The 16,652-nt window shown below is 48.4% G+C and overlaps 1 protein-coding gene across 1 annotated transcript in view; it reads left to right on the forward strand.

Annotated features, from left to right (window-relative positions):
* TYRO3 (TYRO3 protein tyrosine kinase) overlaps nucleotides 1–11,542 on the forward strand; it is a 21,121-nt gene extending 9,579 nt beyond the window's left edge. Inside the window, exons 6-19 of the mRNA XM_023527777.1 lie at nucleotides 643–760; nucleotides 2,307–2,484; nucleotides 3,165–3,310; nucleotides 3,838–3,982; nucleotides 4,363–4,492; nucleotides 4,575–4,675; nucleotides 4,971–5,066; nucleotides 5,405–5,485; nucleotides 5,947–6,039; nucleotides 6,482–6,603; nucleotides 7,024–7,133; nucleotides 7,315–7,474; nucleotides 7,677–7,813; nucleotides 10,076–11,542. Of these exons, the coding sequence (XP_023383545.1) occupies nucleotides 643–760; nucleotides 2,307–2,484; nucleotides 3,165–3,310; nucleotides 3,838–3,982; nucleotides 4,363–4,492; nucleotides 4,575–4,675; nucleotides 4,971–5,066; nucleotides 5,405–5,485; nucleotides 5,947–6,039; nucleotides 6,482–6,603; nucleotides 7,024–7,133; nucleotides 7,315–7,474; nucleotides 7,677–7,813; nucleotides 10,076–10,466 (2,008 nt within the window). The 3' untranslated portion in view covers nucleotides 10,467–11,542. The remainder of the gene's footprint in view (nucleotides 1–642; nucleotides 761–2,306; nucleotides 2,485–3,164; nucleotides 3,311–3,837; nucleotides 3,983–4,362; nucleotides 4,493–4,574; nucleotides 4,676–4,970; nucleotides 5,067–5,404; nucleotides 5,486–5,946; nucleotides 6,040–6,481; nucleotides 6,604–7,023; nucleotides 7,134–7,314; nucleotides 7,475–7,676; nucleotides 7,814–10,075) is intronic.
* The last annotated feature ends 5,110 nt before the right edge of the window (nucleotides 11,543–16,652 follow it).

The raw sequence follows: 16,652 nt of genomic DNA on the forward strand, positions 1-16,652 counted from the left end.
GGCCCTGCTGGGATCTGAGAGATGAGGGGTTAATTGGTATAGCTCCATTCCTAGTGGGAGCACCTGAGACCCTGCTGTGGCTGAGATGAAAATAGAAACCTGACGTCACAGCAGATTTCCCATCACGAAGCAGAGCCCTTGGGAGGGAGGGGGAGAGGGAGCCAGCAGGAGATGGTCAAGGCTCATGCCCAACCTTGCTTCTGCCAGCCCCTGTGGAGGGAATGGGAGAGGGAAAAACAGCCTGGCAGGATGATAGAGGAGACCCAAAGGGTTAGTGTGCACAGAGGGAGAGGAGGAGGAATAGGGAGAGAGCCATTGTGTGGAGGAATGGACCGTGGTTGCAGGGACTTCCTCTTGTTTTTATCTCCCAAGGCCGAGGTGCTGTACCCCCATATACCCCACTATCTTATCCCTTTCCTTGGTCAGATGGGGCCCCAGATTCAGGAGGAGGCAACCTCTCTCTACAACCTAGGCAGTCTCCTGGCTATGAGCAGCTGTCTCCATCTGGTTGCTTGGCTTGTATATTGCTGTGGTCCTGGGGTTGAGGGGTCAGACCTTCTGTTCCCTCCTCGTATATTCTTTCTGGACACTGAAATTCGGGGCACTGAAATTCGGGGCACTGACTTTTAAGTCTCCATCCACAGCACTGCCTGCAGCCCCCTTCAACATCACAGTGACGAAGCTCTCCAGCAGCAATGCTAGTGTGGCCTGGACACCAGGTGCTGATGGCCGAGCCATGCTCCAATCCTGTACAGTTCAGGTATGCTGAGAGGGCGGGACAGGCTCTCCTGACCATGTTTGTCGTGGCTGCCTCAGTGGTACTTTTTGTACAGTAGTATCACATTTGTTTAGAGTTGCCTATGGGGCTTGGTCTCCAGCTCTATTCAGGTGTTGTTCCCTTACTGTTGTTCCCGGCTACTGCCCCTTATCATAGGATGCTCTGGCAACCAAGTGACTCTGTAGGTTGCCTCAGATCCCATGCATTCTTCAGGCTGGAAAGCAGATAAGTAGAGCAGATTTTTGCATGTCTGGAAGAGATTTTATTATGCTGTCGAAAACCCAAACCTTTGATTTATCTGATACTTGCACTCTCATGCCCTGCTCCCTGACTTATGCCAAAGAGAACAAGGGGACTAGAAAGGGTTCTAAGCCCCAGAGAGTGAAAAACCTGGGTAAGGTGAAACTAAAAAAAGATGATGCAAGCTTATTCATTTTCATGTGTTTACTCAAAAGGTATTTATTGAGCACCTTTGAAACTGTCCTAGGCAGTTTCCCCAGGCAGGAGAGGCCCCTGCTCTGGGCTCCGCCATTTACAGTAGCCCACTCAGGCCCTTCTTTTACTATACCCCTTGCTCCTGGGCAAGGAATCTGCAGGGCCAAAGGGACATGCCTATCCAGATCATGTGGATAACCCCTCCTACCCCACCCCTACAACCACTATACTACACCATACTCCAGATACTCAGGATCTCTTGTATTATGGCAAGTCTGGTTCCAGGCCTGTGTGGGCCTCTTGCCTGGTCCATCTTTGGGAGAGTATGGTATATTCATCTCTATGTCCAGAGGGCAGCCTTTTGTGGGGGATCGGTATGTTGGCAGCATTTCCACACCTGCGCATGTGACAGCCTTCATAGTACAGATCCTTGTGCTACCTTATTCTGGCTTGAGAGTTCAAGGATTTGGAGGATTATAAATGCAAACCTGACCTTCCAAGTTGTTATGAAGTTTTATTTGTCAATATATTAAGATGAGAAATATTTTATTTAATAATTTGTTAGCTGATTTATAACATTTAAATATTTAGCTATATGGTACATGGATCTCCACTTGTACTCTTGTCCTGGGCTCCTAAAATGTAAGGTAAAGGCCTGGTTTATGGTGCCCCTAGGCTTCCAGTTACTCTGCCCTTGAGAAGCACTGAGACTGCGGTGTCTGGTATGTAAATAGTTACAATAAGTGGTAACTATAACTACTCGGAGTTATTCACTAAGCACAAAAGGGCATGAGTTTTCTGGAGTAGTTTAGAAAGGCTTTCACAGAGAAAGTGGTATTTGTGTTGAGTCTTAAAGGATGATTTGGACTTTGCTAGGAAGAGCAGGTCATTCTAAGCAAAGAGAACAGCATTTGCAAAGGCATGGAGGTGTGGAACCTGGTGTGTCATTGGAGTGGGGGCCAATGGGAGGGGATAGATTGCAAGTGTTTGCTGATAGACTTAGGAGGAATTAGTTCAAACCCTTCCACCCCATACCCATACCTATCCCATCTTCCATCTCTCACTACATCATTAATTTTCTGCTTTTCTGTAGGTAACACAGGCCCCAGGAGGCTGGGAGGTCCTGGCTGTCGTGGTCCCTGTGCCACCTTTTACCTGCCTTCTCCGGGACCTGGCACCTGCCACCAACTATAGCCTCAGGGTGCGCTGTGCCAACGCCTTGGGGCCTTCTCCATATGCTGACTGGGTACCCTTTCGGACAAAGGGTCTAGGTAAGGGACTTACAGAACAAAGTGTCTGGAAAGGGCTGGAGCAGGGGAGGGGCCATGTTGGCTCCAGCTCCGAATGAGTTGACTGGGAGAGGGCAGGACCTAAGAGGGAGCTTTATGCATCATTTGGCAAACACTTACTGAATGCCTACAGCATACTCATGAACTAGATAAATCAGCCTTTTTCCCATGTAGCTCTGGTTCTAGTTGGTGGAGCAGATAAGTGAAGTAGAAAATATTAGTAAGTACGGTAACAGGTGTACCCAGCTGGGTCAAGAATACCCCATAAACAGGTCCAATTGCTAAGGAAGGAGCCATGTTTGGGGGAAAATCACTGTAAGAAGAGGGCACAGTGAATTCAAAGACCTCAGGGTGGGAACTTGCTTGGAGTTCTCTAGCAATTGCAAAGAGGCTGGCAGGACTGTGAGAGGGGAGTGGTGAAGGATGTGGCTGAGGCAGTCATCAAGGCAATGAAGAGCAACATGGCCTAGCAAGGGTACTGCCATTGCTCAGCCCTCCCCCACAGGACATGGGTGAGCACAGTCAGAACTGGGAGGTAAGCTCTTCCCCCACCTGTTGCCCTCTGAGCTGTTTAGTTCTTGGGAGTTGGTTCCAAAAGCCTGCATGGGATAGTGATGGTGGGAAGGGCAGGGCTCTTAGCAACCTTCTCTCTTTGGGTACAGCCCCAGCCAGCGCTCCCCAGAACCTCCATGCCATCTACACAGACTCAGGCCTCATCCTGGAATGGGAAGAAGTGATCCCTGAGGGCCCTTTGGAAGGCCCCCTGGGACCCTATAAACTGTTCTGGGTTCAAGACAATGGAACCCAGGTAAGGAGAGGCAGAAGCCTCCACTCTCTAGGTATACCAGTCACCCTTCAGGGCTCTAAGGCCTTTAGAGCTTCAGAATGGCTGTCCTTGGTGGGCCTGGGGGCCTTGGTAGGCTGGGCCTCCCACCACCCCAGGGAGTCTACTCCTCCCGCCCTCCCCTTTAGGCTGCTCTCCTTATTGGATTATGTCTCCTGTTAGGATTGCATCCAGTGGCCACTTTGTATGTAAAGCAGGAAACACATTTCTGCACAAGCTGGGGGAGGGCACAGATAAGGCTTTCTTATCCTCAGCCCAGTTCGCTCCCATCCCCCACTTCTGCATTCCGGGACTGAGCCTTGTTTGTGTTCAGGAAAGGCCCCTGCAGCCTGGAGCAGGAATGTGATAACTCCCATCAGGTTGTGTTCCTGCAGCCTCTGAACCCGCAGTGTCCCTGGGCTCCCATGTTCCTAGCTTTTTCTACCTTCAGGCCCTAGCTGGAAGCCTTTTCCTCAGACTCAATGTGGGATGGGGGCTTTTCCTGGCTGCAGGGTGAGCTGATAGTGGAGGGGACCCAGGTCAACTTGACAGTCTGGGATCCCCAGAAGGACCTGACTGTACGTGTGTGCGTCTCCAATGCAGCTGGCTATGGGCCCTGGAGTCAGCCACTGGTGGTCTCTTCTCATGACCATGCAGGTGAGGCCTACAGAGGGCGAGAATAGGGGATTGAGGCTTTCAAGGGCACCCTGTACTGGTGGGAGGAGGCTGGCAGCACCTTCTCTCCTAATAGTCCCAAAGAGTCAAGCCGTTGAGGCTAAGGCTGATATTTAAACTATATCTCATTCTCCTTCCCCTGCCCCAGACTAGAATAGAAATCCCTGATTGTGCCATAGGTCTCATTAGCCAGGACCTCTCACTGGCAGGGTAAGAAGTCTCAGGTCTTTCTTTGGAGCTTCTTTCCACTTGGGATCTTAATTGGCTTAGGGGAGTCCCCTGACCAGGCCAGATGGCTGTTGTCAGAAAATTATAAAGGGACTCCTTGATGTCAGCCTACCTTATGCACCTGTCTCCCACAGGCCAGCAGGGCTCTCCCCACAGCCGCACATCCTGGGTGCCTGTGGTCCTGGGTGTGCTGACAGCCCTGGTGACAGCTGCTGCCTTGGCCCTCATCCTGCTTCGAAAGAGGCGGAAGGAGACACGGTTTGGGTAAGAGGTAGGGACACGGAGGGAGAGGCCGGTGGTGACTAAAGAGCTTGGAGCTGACCTCACATATTGGGTCTTCCTTTAGGCAAGCCTTTGACAGTGTCATGGCCAGAGGGGAGCCAGCTGTTCACTTCCGGGCAGCCCGGTCCTTCAATCGGGAAAGACCCGAGCGCATTGAGGCCACACGTGAGTGGTGGGAAATCATAGGAGGGAAAAATGGGCTATCTTGTGCTCTTACCTGCATTCTTTTTACTAATTCAATAATTTGACCAATATGTCTGAAACTCGACGAGTCCCAAGCACACAGAATGGAAAAGACACACAGACCTACCCTTGTGGAGGTTGCTATTTTAGCTGTGGGAGAGCTAAACTAAGCTCATCTGTGCTCTGTGAGTGGAGTCTGGGTTGTAGAAGGCAGGCTGGATTTTGGATCAGGAACCAGAGAGGTCCCTCTCCTTTCTCAACACTCCTTCCCCAACAGTGGACAGCTTGGGCATCAGTGATGAACTGAAGGACAAACTGGAGGATGTGCTCATCCCAGAGCAGCAGTTCACCCTGGGCCGGATGTTGGGCAAAGGTATGTGGGCTGTGCGGGAATTGGCATGAGTGGTTTGTCGTGTCTGGGTGTGTTTGGTTGCTTCCATTACTTTGAGGGTGTGGATTTGGGTCAGCTCCTATAAACAGGATATGCTTATAGATTCCTGAGTTTTGGAGTGCTTGGGGAATTGGTAGCTGGGGACCAGGAGTGCTGAGGAGTCACTCCCAGCATACTTTGCTTTGGCTATGGACGAGGGAGACTCCTCCAATAGCCCCAGAGTCTAATGATTTTGTGTGCCCGTGGAGGGTCACCTGGGAGGGAATGGGGTGGGAGACAGGAGGGCGAGGGGACTCACCATCATTTGGATTGCTTTGTAGGAGAGTTTGGTTCAGTGCGGGAGGCCCAGTTAAAGCAGGAGGATGGCTCCTTCGTGAAAGTGGCTGTAAAGATGCTGAAAGGTGAGTGGAGAATAGTAAATGTGGCATGAGGGCATCACTTGGGAGGGCGAAAGGAGTGACTGATCCTGAAGCAGGTTCTGCTTGGCCCCTAGACTTTTCAAGAAGAGTTAGTCAGCACTAACGGGGATGCCACGTGAATAATTCACAGGCATGAACCCACACACATTTGTGCCCTAGCCTTTGCTCTCTGGCGTCAGCAGTGACTGTCCTAGCCTTACTCAAGGTGATGAAAGCTGTGGTTGGCTAAGTTGCTTGACTGTTCAAACTAAAGGGAAGGCATTGGCAAGTGGAGAAATTATTGGATAGTACCACTCCTATAGCAGGTTTTCTCCTGCTTGTGGCCAGACTGTGTCCTAGCCCCGCTAGGAAGCCCAGGACACATGAGGGACAAGGCCTAGGAGTCTTGGGTCAGAACTGGGGGCACATCTTCCTCATTTCTCCCTCCCGTCCTTTTCTCCCAGCTGACATCATTGCCTCAAGTGACATCGAAGAGTTCCTCAGGGAAGCAGCTTGCATGAAGGAGTTTGATCACCCACACGTGGCCAAGCTTATTGGTGAGCTCTTTCCTGGAGGAGGCAGATATAAAATAAAGCTAAAACTGTGCTCCACCCAAGGTGGGATGGCAGCCTGTGGGAGTGAAGTTTAGACTTACCTGACGAACAAGCAGATGGCAAAATAGCCAGGGGGTCCTGGCTGCAATCGGACTCCAGGTAGGGAGTTTGTTTTGTAATCTCTGCACTGAAGGTCTGCACCTGAAGACTGCTCATATGAACAGAGGAGAGAGAAGGGTGGGGACGGACAGAAAAGATGCTCCAGAGATCTGGGGGCAGCCAGAGTTCTTCTTGGGGTGATCACCAGGCCAATGTGGAACTTAGGGGGAAAAAGTAGCAGAGCCAGGGCTAGAGGTAGGACCCAGCAGGTGGGGGGCTCATGTAGACACCTGAGCCAATCTTTGACCTTTATATGCCCTGTTCCTTACTCTCCCCTTGTTCTCAGGGGTGAGCCTCCGGAGCAGGGCCAAAGGCCGTCTCCCCATCCCCATGGTTATCCTACCTTTCATGAAGCACGGAGACCTGCACGCCTTCCTGCTTGCTTCCCGGATTGGGGAGAACCCCTTTGTGAGTGCCTGGGGTGGGAGTAGCCAGGCATTGGAAAGGGACAAAGACCCTGGGAGAGAGGTTGTTTGGGTGGTTGGGGAGGGCCAATTGAGCTGGTTGGGAGAGGTGGGCTCTGAGTTCGACTTTCCTTACGCTAGCAGGCTTCCTTTTCTCTCATAAGACCCTGCTAAGAATTTTAGGCTGGGCAAGGGCCCTTTCTGGAAGAAGAGACCTGTGAAGTAAGTCCCAGATTGGGGGAGTTTTGACTCCTGGGTGCTCTGGAAGATTTGCCAAAGTTTCCTAGCCTTGGGGAACCCCTCTGTCCCTTTCCTTTCAGTGATTCCGAGGACAGCCTTTAGGCTTTCTGGCCAGTGAACCCCATTTATCCTGTCCTGGCTAGGTGGACAGATCCAGCCTGAGCTTGCTCTATCTGCCCACCAGAACCTGCCCCTGCAGACCCTGATCCGGTTCATGGTGGACATCGCCTGTGGCATGGAATACCTGAGTTCCCGGAACTTTATCCACCGAGACCTAGCTGCTCGGAATTGCATGTACGTAAATTCTGGGGGCGTAGGAAGTGGGAGGGAGTGGCTAGTGCCAGGAGGAGGTACCTGATGTTCAGCTCTTGCCTGGGGCAGTATCTGCTATGTGAGGGGACAGCTCGGGAGCAAAGATGCTCTGGCTTTGGTAAGGCTGCCAGCCTTACTAAGTATCCTCCAATATCCATCACAGGCTGGCAGAAGACATGACAGTGTGTGTGGCTGACTTTGGGCTCTCCCGGAAGATCTATAGTGGGGACTACTATCGTCAGGGCTGTGCTTCTAAATTGCCCGTCAAGTGGCTGGCCCTGGAGAGCCTGGCTGACAACCTGTATACTGTGCACAGTGATGTGGTGAGCATGGTGACACAACAAGGCTCTGTGGTAATGCAAGTGTTATGGACTAGTTCGTGGGTGGACCTTTAAGACCCTTAAGGACCCAGCTAGGTCTGTACTCTGGGCCTTGGCTGCCTTATACGAGGCCCCAGAACCTCAGAGCACTGCCTGGTTCAGAAAGCCTAGTGACATCTCTCTTCTAACCTCAATTCTGTCCCAGTGGGCCTTTGGGGTGACCATGTGGGAGATCATGACCCGTGGGCAGACGCCATATGCTGGCATCGAGAACGCTGAGATTTACAACTACCTCATCGGCGGGAACCGCCTGAAACAGCCTTTGGATTGTATGGAGGACTTGTAAGTGCCCTGGGAAGGGAATTCTGGGAGGAAACAAGAATTTGGGGTTTCAGCTGATGGCTACCACAACAGCTGCTGGGCCAGTGGCAGCTCAGAACCTCGATTTGACTTTATTTTTTTTTAGAAATGTCCTTGTCATTTCTTAGAGGGAAGACTGACTTCACCCAAACTTCCTCTTCATCCAACCTTGCCGTTTTCTTTCTCTCCCCCTTTTCCATCCCATATTTTCTTGCTGCAGTCTTTTCCTATTACTCTTATTTTCTCTAGTTTCCAGGGGGAACCAGGAGCCATGTGGGCAGAAGTTATAGGGATGAGCGACAGTGCAGGTTTCCCTGTCACCTCCCCACCCCCACTCCTGCTCATTCTCCAGCTAGTCAAAGAAAACCTCCTAGGCTGAGCTCTCCCTCCCCCTAAGAGGGCTGCACAGGGGCATGGAAAAAACTGCTGCTCCATCACATTCCTTGCTTGACAAGGAGGGGGTGCTGGAGGCGGGAGGTTGGGTTCCTTTCTTGTCTTGGCCTCCTCTTGAGGAAGGAGAGGGACCTAACATAACAAACTGAGACCCTGGGGAGAGGGAACTGCTTTCTTTCCTTTCTAGAAGCCTGGAGTTCTCGAGAGTGGGGAGGGTGGTGATACACCTACTGCACAGGGGAGTGTCATGAACTCCTTGTGACTAGAAGACAGTATCACTAACATTAGCTGGGCATTTTATGGGCATTCTTTCAGGAAATCCTCCTCTAACTCTATGAGGAAAAGAGTATTATTATCCCTATTTTGTAGATGAGGAACTGGGATTAAAGAGGTTAAATAACATGACCGATGTCACACAACTATTAAGTGGATGAATTGATGACTCTGGATGACTAGATCCCCTGTCATTTTAGAATATGTGCTTCTTAACCATGACGCCAACTGCGATTTGTCTGTTCTAGTGTTATTCTCCCACCCCAAGCAAGCCAGAGTCTCCCTGGGCCCTCAGAGGACCTTTTCACTAGTACCAGTGGGAAGGAGTTTACAGTGATCCAGGGAAGGAATCTGTTCCCTATTTCTTGCTGTGGGGTTGGACCTCCGGAAGTTTAAGAATTTAGACAGAAGAAGGCTCAGCCTGAATGGTGGGGCTGTCTTTCTCCAAGGCAGTAGGTTCCAAGTGCCCCGAGCCTAGACTCTGGGTAAGAGGGAACTCTTGAGTGCACAAACCAGGCCCTACCGCTTCTATTCATTCAGCATAGCTCAGGGCATGGCAGGGGCAGGAAGCTCAGGTCTCCCTTTGGCTACAGCCTGCCTGGGCCTCTGGAGCTGCAGAGACTCTGCTAGGCAGTGGGGACCAATCCCTGGCTTAGTCTCCCGGGCTGAAGCTAGTGTTGTCAATAGTGGGTGGGCGGATGCTGGCCTCCCAGCAGGCAGCCTGGTGGACTGGCGCCAATTGGCTCCTAGCACAGCCTTGACAATGTATCCCAGGCTGGCCACAGATGCATGGCCCCAGACCATTCCCACGGCCTACTTGATATCTGGCATGATTCTCCCCATCATTGGGGGCCTCTGTCAGAAGTGCTGGTGTAGGGGAAAGTGTTTGGGGCTTTTATTGTGGGCACAGGCAAGAGAGTCGGCATTTGCTCTCTCAGAATAGGTCTGGTCTCAGCCCCTTCCCATTAGTTCTTTTTTCCCTCAGCCTAAGACATTTCCTGGGAACAGAATAAGACCTCAAGGAATCTGTAAGGCTTCTGAAATTGTATATCAAAAGTGTTTCTGCCAGGGGAAGAAGGCTGGAAGCTTCTCCCAGATTCTCAAAGGTGCCCATGAACAAAGAGGATTTAAGACTGAGTGGGTGAGGATTTAGGACAAAGGGTGGATACTGAAATCCACATTCCAGGCTGTGTTCTGCAAGAAAAAAACACTCTTAGTACCCCCTCCCAAGACGGCAAAAGAGGGAAGCTGGAGCAAAACCACCTGGCATCAAATTGCAGCTTTATCACTTTCTACCTGTGTCAAGTCAAGGTTCTTAAATTCTCTGTGCCTCAGTTTCCGTATAGGTAAAATAGGGATCACTTAATTTATAGGATTGTTGCAAGCGTTAAATAATAAACGTAAAATACTTAGAAGAGTGCCTGATACATAGTAAGCCCTATACATCAGTGTGTTAAATAAAATTTTTAAAAATCCTAGTTCAGTGTGATTAAGGGGTCTCTGCTTTTGAGAGAAGAACCATCTTTCCCCTTCCTTCTGGCTCCTCACTACTTCCCCTCACCCTTCTGCCTGCCGCAGGTATGAGCTCATGTACCAGTGCTGGAGCACCGACCCCAAGCAGCGCCCAAGCTTCACATGCCTGCGAATGGAGCTGGAGAACATTCTGGGCCACCTGTCTGTGCTGTCCACCAGCCAGGACCCTTTGTACATCAACCTGGAGAGAGCCGAGGAGCCTGCTGAGGGAAGCAGGCTGGAGCTGCCTGGTGGGGACCAGGCCAGTAGTGGGGTTGAGGATGGCAGTAGCATGGGGGCAGTAGGGGGCATCCCCAGTGACTATCGGTACATCCTCAGCCCTGGAGGGCTAGCTGAGCAGCCCGGGCAGGAGGAGCAGCAGCCAGGAAGCCCCCTCAACGAAGCCCAGAGGCTGCTACTGCTGCAGCAAGGGCTACTGCCCCACAGTAGCTGTTAGCCCACAGGCAGAGGGCATCTGGGGCCATGAGGCTGGCCCTGCTGGCTGCCATGCTGGCTGACCTCACCCTGTCTGACCCCAGCCCAGGCAGCAAGGCGTGGAGGCTCCTGTGGTAGTCTTCTCAAGCTGTGCTGGAAGCCTGGACTGACCAAATCACCCAATTCCAGTTCCTGCAGCCACTCTGTGGCCAGCCTGGCATCAGTTCAGGCCTTGGCTGGGTAGAGGTGGGCCAGGCCTGGTTGTCTAAACCCAGGCAGCTGGCAGGAGGGGGTGGTTATGTTTCCATGGTTACCATGGGTATGGAGAGGAGTTGGGGGAGAGTACATCCAGCCCTGTGGGCCCCTACTCTCCCGGCTGAGCTGCCCCTATTGCTTCAGTGCATGCACTGAGGGGTCTCTGGCCTGGGGGCCCAGCTGTGTCCATGCTTGGGTTTAAATGCCCAGGTTTGTCCCACCTCACAAAGAGATGCCCTTGTATTCCCACTTTAGGTGAGAGTCAGCAAGGGGTTGGTACAGTCAGGATCTAAGCCCTGTGGTACGAGGCAGTGGAACACTCAGGTCTGAACCGTCATCATTTTCCTGATTACCCATCCCGCCTAGGCCAGGAGTATAGTGCAGCTGACCAGGTCACAATGAGGCATGCTGGATTACCACAGGCTACCATTTGCCCAGCTTCTAAAGGCAATGCCCTGAGCCTGGCTAGAGGAAGGAGTGCTGTAGGGCTTGCCTGGGGATGAGTGAGGCCAGAGAGGAGTCCAGGAGCCCCTCTTTTCGCCCTCTTATAGTGTGTCTGAGCATGCTACCAACTCCCGAAATATCCTAAGACTAACAAAGGCAGCTGTGTTTGAGCCCAGTCCCTCCTTGCAGTGTCCCTTAGTCCCAACTTTCCCTCTAACTGGAGTCCCAGGTCTCTGGAGAAGAGAGAAAACAGGTCTGATGGCTGGTGTGGGGGAGGGGAAGTTCTGGAGTCAGGACTCCAGCCCTGGCTGAGGGAGTGCATGGGGTGGGCCCTTGCTGTTAGGGATATTTCCAAACCATCAGATGCTGTTTAAAAGCAGAAATAAAATTGAACTCAAGGCTTTGTCTTTTTACTGCCCGCCCCCCCCCCCCCCCCAATGAAGCATCTCTGCATAGAGAAAAGTCTGGAAAGACATGCACCAAAATGTTAACAGCTGTTATCTTTACATGATGTGATTAAGGAGAGTTTTTCCTTTGTGCTTTCCAAGTTTTCTGCATTGAGCACAAAATGTTTTTCTAATTAGAGAAGACCCCAAAGAATCTTATATTAACGATAATGCACAATCATTGCAGATAAGGAAGAAGATGCAGAAAATCATTTTTAAAATGCCCAATACCTATATCCTACCACCTAGAGATAACCACCATTGACCTTTTGAAAAGGCAAATGTTTTGAAAGAGTTCTTTACCTTAGAACAAGGACAAAGAGACTGCTTTGGCTGTCTCCTACCCCTCTATCAGACTTTTCCTTCTATCATTGGGTATGGAGACTTTGTTCTCACCTTTACATTTGCCAGGAGCCAGTAGAAACTCTGGGAAGATTTGGGCAAAGAGAATGGTGAGCTTCTTGAAGATTAGAAATAGCATGAAGTTTGCCTCTAAGTATTTCCACCTGAAAATTTTAGTTTAGAAAGCTTTTAGAGCAAGCTCATGGGAACGTGCAGCAGGAAGTGTGAGAAACAGGCCCAGCTCTGTGTTGAGGGGTGTGGGAAGACTGAGTGGGACACAGGTATTGCAGTGCTTGCTGGCTGAGAGCAATGGAATGGGCGGGTGCTTCTGAAAGCAAATATCCTGAAAAACCTGTTGCTAGTGCCTCAGACTCTAGTTCCCACGTGGATCATGAGCCCTGAACTGACTGCCAGGAAAGTGGCTTTCAGAATGTTTTCCTGTTGTGATTAGCTTTAACTGCAGGTAATGATTATCTGTGAGGTGTCTGGAAATTATTGATTGAAAAGACTTTCACTCTCAATTGTCCATTAATGGTCTCCTATTATGTACCAGGCCCTGTGCCTAGCACTTTATATATATTATATCATTTAATACACGGAGCACTCCTATAAGGCAGGAATAATAATTCTCCAATAGGACAGAAATGCAGAGTAACTTGCCCAAGATTACATAGGTAATCAGTGATAGATCCAGGCTCAAAACCCACTAAGTCAAGGCAGAACCTGTGCATCTCTTTCTCTTCCCACCACTCCATAGAGAGTACCCTGAAACTATTGTGATCATGTCATCTTTTGGGTGAACGTAGTCAATAGTCAATTTAAAATGCACAGTTCTGACATGAGTGTGTGGAAATTAACTATCAGTAATTAAATCAGTGTAGATAATTTTATCAGCTCTATCTTTCTCAAGCACCTTGGCCCCCCATGTTCAAGGTGTTTGAGTAGGTTCGATAATAGTGAAATTTAAAAAAATTTTTTTATTGAAGTATAAGACACAAAAATACACCAATCAGAGCTAGTCCTTAAGAATTTTCACAAACAGATCTAAATAACAGAACATAACATTCCCAAGGCAACCCTTGAACCCTGCCCCAATCTCTATCTCCTTCCTCCCCTCTAGAGGTAAATTCTATCCTGACTTTAAACACCATGGATTAGAGTAGCTCTTTGAAATTCATATAAATGGCATCATATAGGTTGGATTATTTTACCCTCTTTCACTCAGCAATTTGTTTTCCAGAATCTTCTAACCACAGCAATTTTGAAAGGTGGAGGTCAAAGAGAAGAGACAAGAGTAGAACAGTGTTTTTGTTTGGTTTAGTGTTTTTTTTTTTTTTACGTCCTCTATCTAACTCAGTGTGTCTCATACCTCAAACAAGATCGTCCAGACAAATTTCTTGAGAATCTTGTTAAAATGTAGATTCTGATTCAATAGGTCTGCAGTGGAGCCTGAGATTCTGCATTTCTAACAAGTTCCTAAGTGATACCAAGAGTGCTGGTCTGAGGACCACACTTTGAGGTACAAACACTATGCTCCATCAATAATTTGAAAGTGTGCAGCAAGTGTTTGAAAAATCACTCAGTGACTGCAATATATAATCATTTAAGCAAAAATAGCACTAATGGAAAAGATTGGAACATAATTTCTACATCTTATAAAACAATTACTTTCTGTTTCTGTTTGATACTTTTATACTTCAAAAATTAATTTATATTTTCAAATAGATAGATATCAAATACCCATGGTAAAAAAATTTTAAGGTACAGAAGTAGGTAGATAGTGAAAATAAATTGCCTTGCCCCTGGCCCCTCAGTTACTCTCTCCAGAGGCAACCACTGTTACTTATGCACAAATTATTGTACATGCTGTCTTGCCCCTTTTTATTAACAATATGTATAAGTAAATAGCTAATGGTATATATTTTGGATATTGTTCTAAGTGTTTTTAATTCATTTATTTTAATTCATTTAATCTTTACAACAATCCTGTGCTGTAGGTATAATTATTTTTTCCATTTTATATATGTAATATAAATCCTGTGTACTCTTCAAAGCCTCTATATTATGAAGATTTTCCCCTAGCCGTATGTATGCATCTCCAATCCTTTATATGATATCATAATTTATTTAACAAGTTCCCTATTGATGGACATTTTGATCGTTTCTAGTACTTGGCTATTAAAAATAGTACTATGATGAATTTTTTAGGCATATCATTTCATACTCGTAAGAATATAGCGATAGGAATATTCTTAAAAGAGCAATTGCTGAGTCAAAGGAATGTACATTTTAATTTTGGTTGATGTTGCCAAGTTGCCTTCCACAGGTGAGTTTTGCCTCTCTGATAAGTGAGAGAGGTATTTCATTGTAATTTCGGTTTGCATTTCTCTTATTATGAGTGATTCATCTTTTCACATGTTTAAGAGCCATTTTGATTTTCTCTGCTGTGAATTGTCACAGACTTTTCTACTAAATTGTTGGTCTCTTGTTATTAATTTGTAAGTACTCATTTTATATTAAGGGAATTATTCCTTTGTGATAATGTGGTGTATGTGGTGCTTTTGTTATGTTTGTTCGTGTCTATGTAAGCATGAGTATGTGTGGCTTCTGGGTTTTGTGTCATACTTCTACTCTCCAATATTATTTTTAAAATCTTCTTTTAGTGATTCTAAAGTTTATTTTTCAGTGTTTCATTTTGAGTCATCTAAAATGTATCTTGTGAAATATGGATCCAAATTTCTTTTTTTCCAAATTGCTATTCATTATCCTAACGCTATATACTGAACAATCTCTATTTTCTGAACATCGCTTGAAAATCTATAAGTATTTCTATACATGACTTCCTTTGTCATATACCATATTCGCATATCTATTTGGATTTTTCTAGACTCTTTATCCTATTTTCATGTGCCAGTACCACTAATACACTATTTTAATTACTGTAGATGTATGATAGAGTTTTCCTACATGTTCCTCTTACATTTTTTTGCAATGTTTCTCTAAGGCAGGGGTCCCCAACCACCTGGACCACAGACCCGTATCAGTCCATGGCCTGTTAGCAACCGAACTGCACAGCAAGACGTGAGTGACAGTGAGGGAGGTGAGGGAGCAAAGCTTCTTTATTTTCAGCCCCTCCCGGGCGCTAGCATCACTGCCTCAGCTCCACCTCAGATCATCAGGTATTAGATTGTCATAGGAGCACCCATCCCTGGTGCCAAAGGTTGGGGACTACTGCTCTAAGTTTTAAGAAACACCATCATAGAGCATGGTATGCCTGCAGTCTAAGGAAAGAATGTAGGTCTCTCAAGGCTTTACAGTAGAGGGATTTGTCCAAGATGTCGCCAGGCATGAAGGGGCACAATCAACATCAGAACCAAGGTATTTACCTAGTTCCTCCCTCTTTCCAGTGCCCCAGAGTAGGAGGGTAGAGGTGGCAGAGAGTCTGGGTCCACTTTTCAGTCACCATCCACGACTAACAGGTCTTTAAGTCCTGTTGATTCCACTCTTCCAGTTTCTTTTGAACTGGTTCTTCTTGCCATCAGCATCCTCAGATCTCATTTGTTCTGTGGACTATTGCAATAGCTCTGGAAGTTTCCTGACCTCTGCTAACCTAGACCAGATCATCTCACCACCCCTATAAAGCCCCCTCTGCAACACCTGGGGAATTTGTCTTGAGGGCTCTTATTTTTCTTTTGTAATTATAATAACTAGTTGTGGTTGTCATCCCCTTCCTTCCTGCAAGTTGTGTGAGCCTAGGGGTCTTGTCTGTTTTATTCACTACAGTATCCTCAGCACCTTAGCGCATAGTAGGCACTCGATATATGTTCATTAAATGAATGTGGGAGTAAAAGGAATGGAAGAGTCTGGTAAATTTTATAAATGGAGGATTTGGTGAATGAGGAAGTTATTAACCAGTGCCTAGGGCACAGAGGGAAAAATCTCTAACTTCAGTGTTCCAAGAATGGAAAGATGGAATGGGGAAATAATATCTCAAAAGTTCTTTTGAGGATTAAATAAAACTAAGTATCTAAGCATCTAGAAGAGTGCCTGGCACCATAGACAAGTTCAGTAAATGTTAGGCATGACTCCTCTCCTTTCACCCAAATTCCTGTTTTTCCCTGGGAAAAAGCAAAGGAGAGAAGCTGTTTGGGTCCTCCCTAAGACATAAAGAGGTGGCGGAAGCCCCTGGATCATGAAAAGGGTGAAAGGAACTTTACATTCAACCCAGATGACTGTGCCTGAACTTTGCTCCAGCATGCCCCAAAATGCAGCATGGGACTGGAGGTAGCCGCCCAGGATTTTACCCATGGGATCCACCATGAGAGGCTCCAGTAGGGGACAGTGCTGGGTCAGGGGAGACTGGGGCCTGGGGAGCAGCCAGACCCCTGGGCTCTGCTGGCCCATTAGGGAGCTGGGGCACACGCAGGGTCACATGTGGGTGCGTCTGCCCCAGCCTCTGCAGAGGCCTCTCTGTGGCCGGCAGGGAAAGGCTCAGGCTGGGCGGCCAGACACAAGCCCTTTTGTCCGCGGCGTGGAGGGGCTCCAGCTGCAGGCCTGAGAGTGGAGCCACTGGCTGCAGGCACCCGGCTGGAGTGGCCTAAAGGAGCGCTTCCCAGCCAGGGTGGGGTGAGAGATCCCCAGAGGCCGAATGGGTGGATCCTTCCATTGCCCAGAGGACATTCCAGGGTCACCGAAGGTGGGCCCTGCTTTTGCTAGAGCTA

Source organism: Pteropus vampyrus, unplaced genomic scaffold (genome assembly GCF_000151845.1).
Source record: "Pteropus vampyrus isolate Shadow unplaced genomic scaffold, Pvam_2.0 Scaffold19, whole genome shotgun sequence".
NCBI lineage: Eukaryota > Metazoa > Chordata > Mammalia > Chiroptera > Pteropodidae > Pteropus > Pteropus vampyrus.